The sequence below is a fragment of the Phalacrocorax carbo genome, chromosome 12 (genome assembly GCF_963921805.1).
Source record: "Phalacrocorax carbo chromosome 12, bPhaCar2.1, whole genome shotgun sequence".
Taxonomy (NCBI): domain Eukaryota; kingdom Metazoa; phylum Chordata; class Aves; order Suliformes; family Phalacrocoracidae; genus Phalacrocorax; species Phalacrocorax carbo.
The window spans coordinates 4,813,228-4,828,378 of NC_087524.1; the positions used below are offsets into that span (position 1 = coordinate 4,813,228).

The 15,151-nt window shown below is 37.1% G+C and overlaps 1 protein-coding gene across 4 annotated transcripts in view; it reads right to left on the reverse strand.

The window, feature by feature from the left end:
* Positions 1-15,151, reverse strand: part of PLCE1 (phospholipase C epsilon 1) — a 169,598-nt gene that overhangs the window by 39,365 nt on the left and 115,082 nt on the right. For all 4 annotated transcript variants that reach the window (XM_064463805.1, XM_064463808.1, XM_064463806.1 and 1 more), the window contains exons 5-8: positions 8,246-8,391; positions 6,113-6,371; positions 5,208-5,416; positions 304-970 (exon numbers count right to left, since the gene is read on the reverse strand). In XM_064463805.1, the coding sequence (XP_064319875.1) occupies positions 304-970; positions 5,208-5,416; positions 6,113-6,371; positions 8,246-8,391 (1,281 nt within the window). The remainder of the gene's footprint in view (positions 1-303; positions 971-5,207; positions 5,417-6,112; positions 6,372-8,245; positions 8,392-15,151) is intronic.

Sequence of the window (15,151 nt, forward strand, 5' to 3'; positions counted from 1 at the left end):
GTATTTCAGCACCCTTTTCCAGTACAGCCATTGCTCTCTCTTTAATAAAATACTTATTACAAAACTCCAAACATATGAAGAGCTTCATAATGAAAAAGATTTAACTTCAGTGTATTAAAAACATGCAAGGTTTGACAGAACATTATGTGGAGAATCAGATCTCACTGATTTAAGCTGTGTTACAAAGTTGGAGATTTGGCACTCGTTTTTAATCTTAGCTTTCTTATTATAGAGACTAATTGCATTACATTACACTGTTGACAATTTTTAACTTTTCTTACACAAAATCACAGCATCTTTTACCTGGTAAAGGCTGACATACTGTTTCCGTAGCCACTGTAGTCTTTGATCAGGGAATCTCCTCATTTTTCTTACCGCTCTAGTCAATTCCAGCAATCCATCATATAGCATTCTGGCAGTATATTTTGGAGCAACAAAGTGCAGCAACTTATTATCAGTAGTCTGAAGTCCATAAAGTAGTGTTATACCATTTTCTTCAAGGGACATATTACAAAGTTTATTCTGAACACACACAGTGTGCATATCAATGCCAGAGTGTCCCATATATACAGCCTTGGTTGAAAACAAGTCCAAAAAACCTTCCACCAATCCAGTATTTCCAAGAAACTGGTATTTACCCAGCTCAGCAGTACTACCCAGAACACTCAGTTTTGCCTTAGCATTGGCAGGGCCAACCGTTGTGGGTTTTGTCCAAGTCAAAGTACTGTTGTCAGGCTGAAGTTGAAGAAAGCAACGCGCTGAGAGATGTGTCTCCTGGTCATAATGAATGACGGTTGCCCCTTGTTGCATGAACTGATGGACATCAGCCCTGATGGATAACACGTACCAGGGAATGAGTTCGATCCCGTGGCAGAAAGCCTTTTGTTGCTCTTCTGTTGAGTTTGTGTCCCAGTCCTTCACCTGCTCAAATATATCGCTTTCAGAATCTGAAAGATCTCCAATTATAAATCTGTAAGTGAACAAAGATGAGAGACTTATATTTAGTGATACAGGTACTGATTTATGCTGTTTGATGAATATTTTTTATGCTGCAGTTTCAATAAAAAGAATACTATTGCCACTATATAATTTAGACTTACAGGAACATCTGCAGTTTTTACAGTATTACAATTCACGTTATTGCATTTTTTAATTAATAGATGCTGCTACAATTAATTATAATACAATTAATTAAAATATAATTATATTTTCTTAGAACTTTCAAAGCATTACATTAACAATAAAATACTTCAGTTTCATCTAAAGCCAAGTAAGTCCAGTTTCTAAATCCACAGCATAAGATTGCTTCAGTTGAAATATCAAGTACCATATGTGGAAACTGTTAGGACGTAGTGGATTGAAGGCAGGTCCTCTAATCTCTGTTCTATTATTGATTTAATGTGCAGACCTTTCACATTGCATAATTCTCTGATTAACGCTTGTAAAATAGTGGTTAAAATACATGCCTTCCTCATAACAATGCAGGAAGAACTTTATCGGATACTTTCCATTTGAAAATTTAATTTTACTTCCGCAAAATATTAACATGAAATTTGTACACAGCTATCAAAATTTTAAAAATATTTTACCATAATTGGAAACAGTAGATACAGAGCAACAATACTGAACTAATAAATGAGGTAGCTGAAATAAAATTTCTTCCCTACAGAAGCTTCTAACATATACGAGTGAGCAAATTTTCAATATTTTGACACTGCTTTAATGAACACAAAAAAGACCAAACTGTTCCGTGTACAGCAGAACTAATGAAGCACATTTTCCTAAGCATATCCGGACAATAAAATGCAAAACATCTTCCTCTGAATATTCTTTGAGGCATCTTGTCCTAATACCCTCAGTGCTCCCCCTTCATATTAGCAGAGTACTCTCCGCTCCTGCCCATGTTCTACCAGCTGAGCAAAAGAGCATTCATGTTGTGACTTGGAACAAGTCCCATGTACTAGCTCCCTAAGCTAATCAGCACGGATAACCATTAGCTCTTCCTCAAACTCTCCTCTCCCCAGGGCACTAATTAATTTGAATTTTTCCTTTATTCCATACATCAATTCTAATGATTCCTTTATGAATTTATTAATAAGTGAGACCTCTACCTCACCTCCAAATTTAGCTAAAAGTGGCCAACAGGCTAAGGATTTATTCCTTGTGGTGAGGGGACTGACCAAAAAAAAAGGCAGGATAACTCTATCAGCCTTAACGGTAGCTCTATTTCCTTTAAAAAATCTTCCTAAAAATAAAGGTCATGCATTATAACTAAGCCGGAATAAACTGTCTAAACAGAGTCTTCCCAGACACGTGTACATTAAAATATTTACCTGCATTATACAAGATTAAGATTTTAAAATTAAACTAACAACTAAAGCAGCTGTTTCTCCCCCATGCTCTCAAAACAATCAAATGTCTCTGCAAAATTGCTAGAAAATGTATTCTGAAACTAGATGCGCGTGACTGGAGGAGTCTAGTATAGCGGAGACAGAAATGGCAGAGCTTTGTTTATGCCTTATTTCACGTTTGATAACACTGGCATGCTGCAGATCAAAAGGTACAAGAAGCAGATAAGCCAAGCACACACACGTAGTCATGTACAGAAATACAGCCTCTGCCACGAGCTGCCAAAAGCGGCACAGCGATCAATATTGAGAACACACTTACAGAGCTCGGTTTGAATCAGAGACTTTCTTTACCCGGGTTGCACTGAGATGCAAGGAAATGAAAACAAAGGATAAAGGAAACATTAAAACTGATTGCAGTTTGAGAGGGGAAAATTCCACGGGATACAAAAAGGATAAAACTTGAGGTTTCCCCCTATTATTTTAAGAGGTATTTACTGCAATTAGGAAAGCTTAAAAGCAAAGATGAGACCAGGCTAATAAAGCAATGCATCAAAGTTTAAAGTATCTTAACAGGTCATTTGATTAACCATTCTATAAAAACTGTATTTCAAACTTGCAATTTTTTGTCTTTTCCTACCTTTATTTATTTGAGAACTGTCAAGACAGATTTCTAATAAAAACTAAAGTTTGATATTGATCTGATGTGTACAGAAATTCAGGGTGATTAAACAGGTCACCGATTACAGAGCGATAAAGTTTACCTGCTAACACCACTGGGAAAGTAATTATACCTACTGCCCACTGATTTTATTTTCTTCAAATCAGACTAACCTATCAGCTTTGGTGGGTTCATGTTCCACAATACTAATCTAAATCAGCAAAAGGTAAACTAATTTAAAATCTTCCTTGCAGTTTTAAAGCAATGAGAAACATGCTATACACTGTATTTTATCTGCCCTTTGACCACAATACTACAATTATCAGGTAATACATAATTATTATATAATTTGGATTTTGTAATGCTGTATGCAAATGTGACTTAGACCTCACAAGAAAGAGACCTAAAGCTGCTTCTTTAGAACTCTTTAGTTGTTCATAGCATTAAAAGTACACCAAACACTGCAGCCTCCAACAGAATATGGCCCTTCTGCCTCTGCGCTCGCTTGCTCCTGTGCCTCTCCCAGCTCTCTGAACGCTCAGGAAAGACGTGGCAGGTGAATAAGGAATTTCAAAAGCCTATGAGGTACTTGAGCTAACTCAATACTTCCAGGGATATTTTTCTACAAGTCATTATACTGTTAAAATCGGTACTTGCTGCACCTGAACTATAGATACTAATAACTGAGTAGCTAGTAGCCTGAATCAGGAAACTTAACTTTAATTATCTATCTGCAGTTTTGTTCATTTAAATTTTAAACTTACATTTCAGTGTCATTTTTGCATTTAATTCTTACTTTAATTAAAGTGGAACTTGCTAGATTATATTGAAACATAAAGCATAAATAACTAATTTACCAAGAACTGATTCCATAAACACATAACAGAGAACTTTATTTTCCCTCTATTGTTCTTTTGTATTGAAATTCTACTTTGTTAATCCAAATGAAATGTTGATTGTGACTGTGAGTTGCAAGCTGATTTTAAAGCATATTAATTAATGACTATTATACCTGGAAGAAAGCAATGGAACTGAAGTAAGTCAAGGGACAGCATAAATGGACAGAGAAGTTGGACTGTCTTTCTTGGCTTAATCTGCTGCTCCACTTTCCAGAAGCAACTAAAGCCAGATGTGAATAATTCTATTAGAAACCATTCTTTCAGGAAATAATGATTATTTATTTGAAATAAAATTTAGAAATGCATGTTAATGAAATAAATGCATTTAAAACAGGAAGATGGTTGTTCCTTCTCAGGCAGTCACTTATTAGATTTTATGCGTAAGTAGCTGAAATACGTTGGATACTTCTGAACATATGGATATTTCTGATACACATTATCAAAAAAAAAAACCCTCAAGCAGTGACCTAAGCATGCTCTTTTATGGAAGCCCTCATGTAATTTTACAGCACTTCACCTCTGAACAGTACAGTTCTGCTACTTAATGTGCAGTTACTCTAGCACGGTTACTTAGTATAAAGCTGTCCCACCTATGTCTATATGGGCTGCAACTTCACAGAAAAGCAACATTCTAGAAGATTAAGTGATGTCTTCAACTCTGCTGGTGAACAGTATAGAATATACCACGTCTTTGAGGTGAAAATCTGTGTTTACTGAACACTGGGCTTTTCCATGGCGTGCAACTGAGTAAACTTCTATGCAAAACAGCAGGACTAGAGCAACCTGAAAATTCAGAATCTGTGCTGACTAACAAATGGTTTCTGGACATAATCTAAAAGCCTCGTATGAACATGTCCTTAAAAGAAGAGGTCTTTTGAAGATAATAAATAACCTTTGTTTTGAAGGGGGCAGAACGCTGCCCAAGCATGCAGAATATAATGTTCTGAACTCTGATAACAGATATGTCCTGCTGCTATTCCTGTCACCACAGATCAAAATTGTAATCGTAACTGTGGATTTTTAAAGCTCTATGTGTAAGACGAAAAGGATTTACCCTTATCGTAAGAGGAAGTAATTACATCATGAGGGAAAATATAACTATACAAAGAGTTTCCAAGCATTTGAATATCAGATGCTCTACATAGCTCCAGGGGAGGAAAGTTCTGAATTGGAAGAGAATAAATACAAAGGAAGATGCTAAAGTTGCCCTTATTTCTAAAAGCGAGCCTTGGTAAAAGGAAACGAAGGATTAAAAATGTGAAATAAACAGGTGATGAAAGAAAATAAAATGAGACCTACTGGTAGCGGTTTTTGTCCTTGAAAGAGTTTTTTCTTGAATTGCTCCCTTCACTAAAATTGTCTTCACCCTCTTCAGATTCCAAACTGCGATTGCAGCTCCGAATAGTTTGAAAGATACTGTTTGCTGTTGATTCTTTTTCTGGATTATTTAAACCATCTTGGCCTACTCGTTGCAAGAAATTATCTTGTCCACTGTAATCTGAAACAAACTAGACACATCTGAAACATTAGTATAGTCAGAAATAGAATATTGTGTCCTCTGCTTCTCACTGGAGAAATTTGTACAAGAATGAAGAATATTTAGCATGTATTTCCTATTAGCTTCTAATGGGATTTTGTACCTACTTCCTATCCTAAACAGACCAAATCACTGCATAAATCAAGTAACATAAGTTACGACTCCTGCAAACTTTTTAAAAGCCTCAGTCTTAATGTTTTCATGTAACGAGAGCATTTTTCTTTTAAAACCAAAATGATAAAACTCGAATTGCTTCTTTTCGTCGAGGAAAAGCTTCATCTACTGAGCTTCTGAATTCCATTTTTCAGGAACTGAAAACCTTCCCACTCCTAATGAGTTAAGTGGAAGGTCAGAGCATTTAACAGGAAATAGTTACAACTTTAAGGATTTACATACTTACTTTGACCATGATCTTTTGGTACTAACTTTAATTTCTCAGTACTCCAACACTGAACTAGGTACAAACAAAGAAACCTAAATTGCTGCAGTAACCATGGGAATTAAATTGAGGTCCATGTAACTGAACAGTCTGGTAAAAGCCTGGTTTAGAGAACTTTAATTAGATGATGCCTTCATAGAAAACAATAAATTATATAAAATCAGATAATATAAAAAAAAGCACTGGGTGGCTATGAACATAACTTCTTAGAATATCAATCTCCTTTACCTCTAGTGTTTCATCCTGGGAATTATATCGTGGACAGAGTCTGAGGAGGCTTGATGCTCCATCCAAAACTTCACAAAGCTCTTTTAAAAATACACCACAGAAAGGAACAACTTTACAGCCTGGAATATTGAGTGCCCGGTTGACCACTTTCTTGTATTCAGATGATGACTCATGTTGTGCCATAGCATCTTTCAGACTTCGCATGGTTTCAATATCAGACTGGTCCATAAATTGCCACATTTTTAAAACTTTTCTTGACCTATTGCAAAAAAAGATCACAACATTTATAAAAAAATAAAAAACCATTTACATTCATCACAACATTTATGTAATAGAGGAAATTATAATCATTACTCAGAAATGAATTAATGAAATCAAGGTCATTATTTTTATGAAAATTCTGGTTGGTGGACCATTTCCCCACCTTTGAATTATTAACGAACAAATCTAAAAAGGAGAAACAAGCAGTCTGATCTACTGGAGTAACATTTGGCATTTTAATAAAAGCCCCGCTGCATGACATACAAGCAGCTTTTCTAACACTTTCATTGTGTCATTGCCTTAAATTTATAAGGGCCTGGGAGAAATAAGAAAAGATTAAGGAAATGGCATAAAGGTAAAGCAGATGGCTTATTACAAATTCCTTGAGTTGTATTATGAACAATCCATAAACTTAGCAAAAGCGGGTTTTTATTAAATATATTTAAAATGAATTACAATAATTTTTTTTCTCCTCATTTCACTCACACAATAAAGTATTTCTTTTCACGGAAATAAACAAATCAGGACCATGTTCCAGCTCTTGGGCACCAACACAATGCTGTAGATGAAAAGAATCTTTGATTTCAAACAGAAATAGCTCCTGATACTCCCCAAGGACTGCAAGTACTGCTGGGACGTCTCTCACCTTCTGGGCTGTATGTCTGTGCAATGGTACGGCCTTTCTACCCAGCCCTGGCCCCAGACATACCAGAAGGTCTGCAGAAATGCTAACAGCAGAACGTCCTTAACCCCACTTTCTGTCCCTGTCCAGGAAACACTGCTAATCAGCACTAGCCTTCCTCTCCTCTCTTTCCCTTGTGCTGTGCAGATGCATTTAGAGGTAAAATTAAGCCCTTAATTTGCTTCGCATTTTCCCTCACAACTTACATGGCTTAGAGAGAGTAGGTGCATTCAGCTCAGAGAGACTCCCGTGTCTATGAGTGTTTCCAACGGGTTTTATATACCCAAAATGTAAACAAACAGCCCAGTGAGAATCCTTACCAAACCTCAAAGAGCGACCATACAAACACTTTAAAGCTTTGCTACACAAACACAACGCACAAGGAGGATCAGAGCGAAGAGGTGGGAAATCTGACCTTAACTCTTCCCTGTTCACTGCAGTTTGGTGCCCGCTGCACTGCCAGGGCGAAGGCACTGCTCTCCTGCTCACCCGGTCCTGTACGAACCTGCAATTCTGTAGGAAAGCTAGCAGCAAACTGCCTTTAACCCCATACTCCACCCTTCTCCAGGAGGCACTGCAGGTCTGGCTGTGTAAGACTATGACAGTATCAGATCCCAGCATCAGTCAGTGTAAGTAAATCGGAGGGCTTAAAACAAAAGGTTTAGCTGTTTGGATTTGTTGGGGTTTTCTGTTGTTTTGGTTGGTTTTCTTTTGTTGTTTTTGGGGTTTTTTGGGTTTTTTATTGTATGTGTGCTTTTTTTGGTTGGTGGGTTGGTTGGTTCTTTTTTTGTTTGGGTTTTTTTTGGGGTGTTTCATTCATGTTCTGGAAACTCCAACCTCAAGTTACATTAGTTTTAGTTGACTACATCTAAACCACAACTACTTTCCCCTCTTCTTTTCACATTTTAAAAATTTCTGTTTAAAAAAAAAGAGTATATTTTCTAATGTAAGATATTTAGCATGTACCAGGAAAACTGATGGTGTCTCCAGAGCATTTTGAAAAAAAAAAACCAACCAGCTTTAGCATGCTTCATTTTTCCAAAAGGGATTACTAGAAAGTCACAGGGTGAGATGATGTGGTTTAGCCACAGATTTCTGTTTAGTCCATTGTTCTCCAGAGACATCTGCTTAACAGAAGCTGCAGTGCAATCTATCACTGAAAAGCCATTTTAAAAAAGAGTTGCCAGTACCTCAGTCCTGCCAGAAATTCCATGACAGCATTGTAGTTGCCCATATTCCAGCAGCATTTCGCCACATGTACTAAATATGAGAAGACTTCTCGTTTTTCCTCCATAGAACCTGCAGTCAGGATCAGCCAGGTAACCCACAAGCTCACCTTGTAAAATAAAACAGACAGTACAGTCAGCTAAAGCAATGTCACTTGATGGATAATGTGGGGTTTTTTTGGTTTCCTTCCATCAGGAGGGTATCAGTCAAAAGTCTACTTACACACTCACAGCCAAATCACATATGCATTGCAATCACACCTTACACACAGACATACATTACAACATTTAAACCATCAGCTACTCTAGAAATACTTGTATTAAACAAAAAACTACTGTATCTTAATATAAGATATTCTGAATATGCATTCAGGCTGCGGAAGAAGGTAGCGCTGATTTTTAAAGCTGCCAGAGATATCTGCAGTGTAAATTCTCATTAACATACCTTACAAATCTCAGCCTCACTCTGAATAACCCTTGTTCTTACAACATCAACAGTGAAAGTTGATTAGTTGGAAATTTTATTGACATTCTTATTTTCACTTAATTTCACAAACCTGGTAGTTGTATTTATTGTACACATTTGTTAATTCCTACATGCACTGAACATTTAAAATTATTCACATTATCTGTTTGCAAGATCACAAATGAAGTCAACAAAATACCCCCACCTTCCTAAGGGTGACCCTACTACCAACTTCTGTTCGGTGGTTAATTAATGCCAGAATCAGAAATTAACTTAGTGAATGATTCTGTTTCTATTTAAACAAATAAAAATCAAACCTTCAGTTTATGAGTGTACAGATTTTCTTTCCAGTTTATGTTCCCACAACATCCATAAAAAGTAGCTATATTTCACATGGAAACCTAATTTAAACCAACTGTTCCTTTTTACAATATGATTCCCTGGGGGCTTGATTTTTGTCGTTGTGTAAACACTTAGGAAGCCATAAACGTGATTTGTTTACTGACACTGAGTTCCATTCTTTGGTCCTGAAGGATTCAAGTGTTTACAGACAATACCAGTGTGAGAAGAGGCTTATAAAAATTAGAAAATATTAGTTCACCCCTCAGGGGGCACAGACTTTTATTTAAAAAACCGAACATGAGAAAGAAAACGTAAATGCATTAGTACTAACAGGAAAAAAATCCACTTAGAATATATAGGGTTTCCATTTATGTAAGTCTATACAGACACAGTGTTCTGAGACTCTTTCTCCTGAGGGAGAACAGTGAAAGAATATGAAAAATCTAAGTTACTATTTAATCTTCCTGATGCCCAAATCAATCAAGAACAGCAAATCAGAAATGTGCAGATGAGAAGACAGGCCCTAGCTCCAATATAAACAACGCATAAAAAAAGAAACCACATTTTTAAGACTGAAGAAATGAGGTTATAAAATAATTCTGTCTTTCATGTGCTGAGGACATCCTCGGGAGTGCGTACCTTGGGGATGGGGGTGCTCTAATGGGACGTGAGGATCAGGGAACAACAGAGCCATTAAGAAACACCGTTCACCTGCTCTAGCCCTCATCGAACAGCTTGGGTATGGAAGACAAGAGCTGGCAGAAATGTGCTTCAAGGCTACTGCTAACAAAAAAGACCCAGGTTAACTCCTGTTTCAGTGATTACTGTAAGTTTTCATAACTAACATGTAAGAATAGAAAAGAGTAGGAGCAGGTAACAGGTACAGAGCTTTCAACAAAGGCAGAGCAACTACCAGAGTCCAATGTCGCACAGGTAAACGTGCTCAAGAAGCTTGCCCAAACACAGCCTTAATGCACTGGTGCTGTAGGGGCCACAATACAAAAATAAATAAATAAGAATTATTCATATTGGCTGCCCTATACAAGATTTATTTAATCGCCGCACCAGCTTTGAATGAGAACTTCAATTTAGCTGAAATTTAAGTGCTCAGTTGGTTATTCTTAAAATGTAAGAACTGAATCAACAAAGAAGTGTATACCTGGAGAGCGTGAAGGTATGGAAAAATACAAAAAAAACCCAGAGCACTGCATGACACAAGGTCAAACGAGGGCAAAAACAGAATAAAAGGCAATAAATTAAATGCATTTAAAGCATCAGAAATTGTGAAACAGAACAGTTATATCTGTGATTTGAGGTTGGCATAGATTTGTTTGTGTATGCTGGAATAAAATTATATATTGTTTTTGGATATTATTCCCATTTTCCAGAAATGGCTCGGTTAGGGAATGCAAATGCTAAACATGCAATCTCACAAAAAATTAATATCTGTTTGGTATGAAATACCACGTGCTGTAATGACAGTTTGATTAATATGTGTTTAAACATTTTAAAGAATAATGTATTTTTTAAACAGATCTGTTTTAGCCTCAGGTAGTGAAGAGGTAATGGTCAGGAGAAAACAGTATCAAAATTGATAAAGAATGTCTAAAAAGGTAATTGAACTCAGAGTCCCCAGTAAGAAGCAACCCTAAAACTAGGACAGTCACTTGTTGAAATTTTACTTAATAGAGAGTTTAGGACTGCTATAAACAGTTATGCTGATCTCTTACAAACACTCTGTGAAAGCAAACAAAAAATTATAAAGGTCAGCCTGAACAAGCCTTTGCAGCCTCGAGATGGCATATGTATATGTAACAGCAAAATAAGGGTGCAAAAGGCGGTAGTCTTCCACATAGATTATGGTCGCTCCTCTTGCAGGACAAGAATAGACTTACACGAAGAGTAAAAAACATTTTAAAAAATCGTTCACTAAACAAGAATTTAAAATAAATTGTCTGAATCTCTAAATTTTAAAACAGAACGGGCAAAGGCAGATGTCGAGGACTGGGCAGAATCAGGGGACCGAACCGAGCATCTGAAGATACAGCCCACTCCTGAAAAATAATGAACGTGCCTGCTTTAGAAACGTCAGTACTTTCATATTTCCTGGAGATGAGGGAGAGTGTGAGGACCAGGCTGGGGTACTTCAGTCAGATGCAACTAATGGAAAAGTCATTTTACACATTGATGAATTTAGGAAAGGAACAGAATTGTTCTGCTACATATGCTACAGATCCTTTTAACTTATGGTTCTTTTATGTCATGTCTAGCAGTAGCCAGCATCATAAATTGACCTTTCTGGTGGTTCTGAATAGCACCAAGTCTCCATAAGGTTTTCTATTAATTATTCAGAGACTGTTGGTTGGTTAATCTGAATGCATCATGCAACCCCCAGAAAGGGGGATGATGGGCTTCTCTAAAAGCATAATAGCCTGGTACCCCAAAACTGATTTCTTGGGAAGTTGCATCAGTCTGAGACTAGAACAGGGATGACCAAAGTGCAACAGTACTGTCGGAAAGGACGAAGCAGAGGAAAGGAGCTGTGAACAAAAGCTGTCTCATTTCATTCAGTGAGGTTATTGCCAAGTGCTGTGACTAACATCTGCAAAACTTTCCTATTCCTAGCTTTTTTAGTAGAGACAGCTGGAAAGGGAGGAGAATTGTCAGATAACAGAGCTCTGGGTGCGTTTGCCCAGAATTAAATGTGGTCCTGGAGCCCAACTAGGAAACAAACACAGAATTAATATGCAGAACTCTAGCAGTTATCGGCTTAAAATGCCACAGAAGATTTTCTCACAGAAGTTTTCAAGGTGGGAGATCTGGTTGAATTGGTAGTCTCTAAAAGAGCACAAAATCGAAGCTGAACTGCTGACTGAGGTCACTTCCCAGCTCTCAACTCCCTGAAAATTTTATTCTGCCCAGGCAGACTGAACTGATGGATCCAAGAACTTTATCATGAAGAACAATACTCCAAATCAATGCATACTGAAATAGCTTGGATTTGGCTATTTGAGATGATTATTCATAATGGCCATAGCTAAAATGAACAATGTACAAACAACACTGAAATGCAGGTAAGTTGACAGGACCCAGATCTTCAGGAAACATGTTTGACAACTTAGAGGAAATATAGGTTTGTTAATTAAAATGTACACTCATTAAACAATACTCAGTAGATGTACTTATGAATTTTGTAATTTATTTATAAATATATGAACAGTCCAGTGTACCTCCTGAAAGGAATGCTCCATAGGAATCAACAACAACTCAAATGACTGTAGAGCTGCCACTGGATTCTCAAAATACCTGATGATGCATATACTACCTTTTTGCTGTCTGTGTTGCATAAAGCTTCCTCTGCACAGATGGTGTTCAAGAAATAACACACTTTTCAAGATCTTCATTCAAATGAAAGTTCAGAATTGGGATTCCTCAGATGATGTCTGTGTACATCTGAGCTAGATGCACCTCACACAAAAGCAAAGCAGAGAACAACTCTGTATATGTACATATTTCTTGGCAACTATGGAAATCACCTAGAAGTTGAATTGAAGACCCTGGGTTTTGCACTTTGGTAAGCAAGTAGCACAGATAGCATTCTGGAGTGGCACAGTTTCTCTGTCACTAAAACCAGGTGTGATCCCTACCTCCAAGTGGGGGTTTCCAGTAGGGTGAACAGAGCAAAGGGAGGCTCTGTCCAGGCCAGAAGCAGGCAGTGACTTCTGGGGACAGCCGGATGGATACAGAAAGGCACCTCCTCTTCCAGCAGTTTGTTCCTGAATGGCTTGCAGAGCTTCCCAGCTGCATCAGACCTGAGGAGCACCTAACCTGAGGATGAAGTACCATCAGCTGCGCGGTTATGGGACTGCCACTACATCAGCGTGAGGGCTTCGCAGCTCTGGCACTGCCTGAACTAGCTCTGGGACCAGAGACAGCACACCCCCGCCAAACAACTGCACAGTAGCCTTGCCAAGAAGATCAAAATACATTGTGAGTATTCATCAGTATGAGCAGTTATATTTTTTGGACCAAGTTTTTGTATTAGCTATCACTCTAACATCAGATCGCAATCTACATATTGACATATTAATCATTATTTCCTTTATTTACTTGTTTTCACACTCAACTTACATAGTTCTGTTTATGTAACTCATTTCAAACTCCCTTCAGAACGGAAATCATCACAGCAAACCTATAATTAGATTTCCACTGCACTGCTGATGAGTCTGAAAAGTACGAGAAAATGTATCCTGGCTTTATTACTATAATCCACGTGATTGCAAGACGCAAGAAAAATCATAAATTGAAACATGATCCACTGATGTGGATAATAACATCCATCTTCTCTTCATTCAGTGGATAAAAATGAGTGTCCTTCAGGGTTACTCCATACTAATATTAAGTAGTAAACAAACAAAATCAAACCCAATAGGTAAGATAGGATCTTATCAAGATAATTAACTATTATGATAATTGTTAAGATGTCAATATTTTCTGGTGGCCTCATACAGGGAAGCACTGACAACATTGTGCCAAATTAATTTCAGATGTATTGCAGAGCAGCGGCATTTAGAAATTTTCCGAGGTAGAGGAGCCTCCTCCAAACCTTAGGCTGAGCACACCGGATCCGCATCAGGTGCCTGGGCAATGCAGTCTGTAGCTGAGCAATGATCTCAAGCACAGTAGTACATAAAGATCTGTATAGTTTTAGGTTTTTTGAAATTATATCACCTCTTACTATGTTAACTGCAGTAAAATCTATTCAGTAAACTTTTTTTTAAGGTTTTTAGACTTACTTTGATCAAAATTTTCAATTAAATTCAACTTAAATATTGCTAATGCATTTGGGAAAGGCATATTATAACTCAGCACTAATCTTCAAACTGAAAAATAAATAAACCCACCCTAAACTTTTAAACATGGGACATCTGTATCAATCATTCAAAAAGTAATATAAGGCTACATTTTTTAATACCTAATCACTGAATTGCCACTGATTTAAAGCCATGTCTTTGTGCAGGCAAAAATCTCACAATCTGTCAGGGGCAGAATATAGCTCATTACTGATGCTCAGCTGCTTTTACTAATAGAATATGAAGGATGTAAAAGAGACACCCATGACAGAACTTGATCCTCAAGATGTGGCACATGACTTTAAACTCCTTACAAGTGTAGGCTACAGGTCTCTTTACCAATTACTTATAGGAATCCTGCTCCATGCAGTACACTGGATAGAACAGCGTGTAAATCATGTTGAATTATTTACTGTATCCCTAAATTTGCCACGCATTTACTGTACTCCTTTTCTTCTTTTAGTCTTCTAATCCTCAAGACTATAATAATTCATGTATATCTATAAAATTGGTTAACATCCTTTATATAGCTGCTAGACAGTGTATTCTGCCTTTTTTTTTTTAATGGGAATTACTTTACTGCTTATCTTTCATCAGAATGTAACTGCAGAAGTGCTATTGAGGGAGGAAACTATTCAGAATCTCCCCCTGTGAAGCCAGGTGTTTTGTCATTTGTACTGCTTTACACTCATTTCCCCAGCTCTGAAATTTATAAGGCTTTTACAGCAATTCCCAAGCTACATACTTCAGTGGGTGATGCTACGTGGAAGAAATTGTGACTTCTATTTTTATATTACGTTTTTTAGGAACTTCATAATACTTGAGAGGTGCAGCTTTCAGAGGTGAAATTAGCAAACACAGCTGTCTACCTGAAGTTAACTCCATTGCCAGCAAGGAAAACAAAATCTTTTGGCTTACCACAAAGTAAGATTACAGTGCATAACTTCTCCAACACCGAACAAATCAACAAATACTAGCCATGGATATCCTTCTATCGTAAACTGTAGCTGATTTAACTACACTACACTGGAGCAAGAAAGCAAGCAATTTTAATAAATACTGAGGAAATGAAGTATGTATATGAGAAGACTTTGAATACAAAAGTAGTAGTTGATTTTTTAGGTATCCAAAGGGTGAGCATGACAATCTGTAACCCATTTAACCAAGCCATTCTGGTTTTAATGATTTCATTGGATAAATCAAGAAATT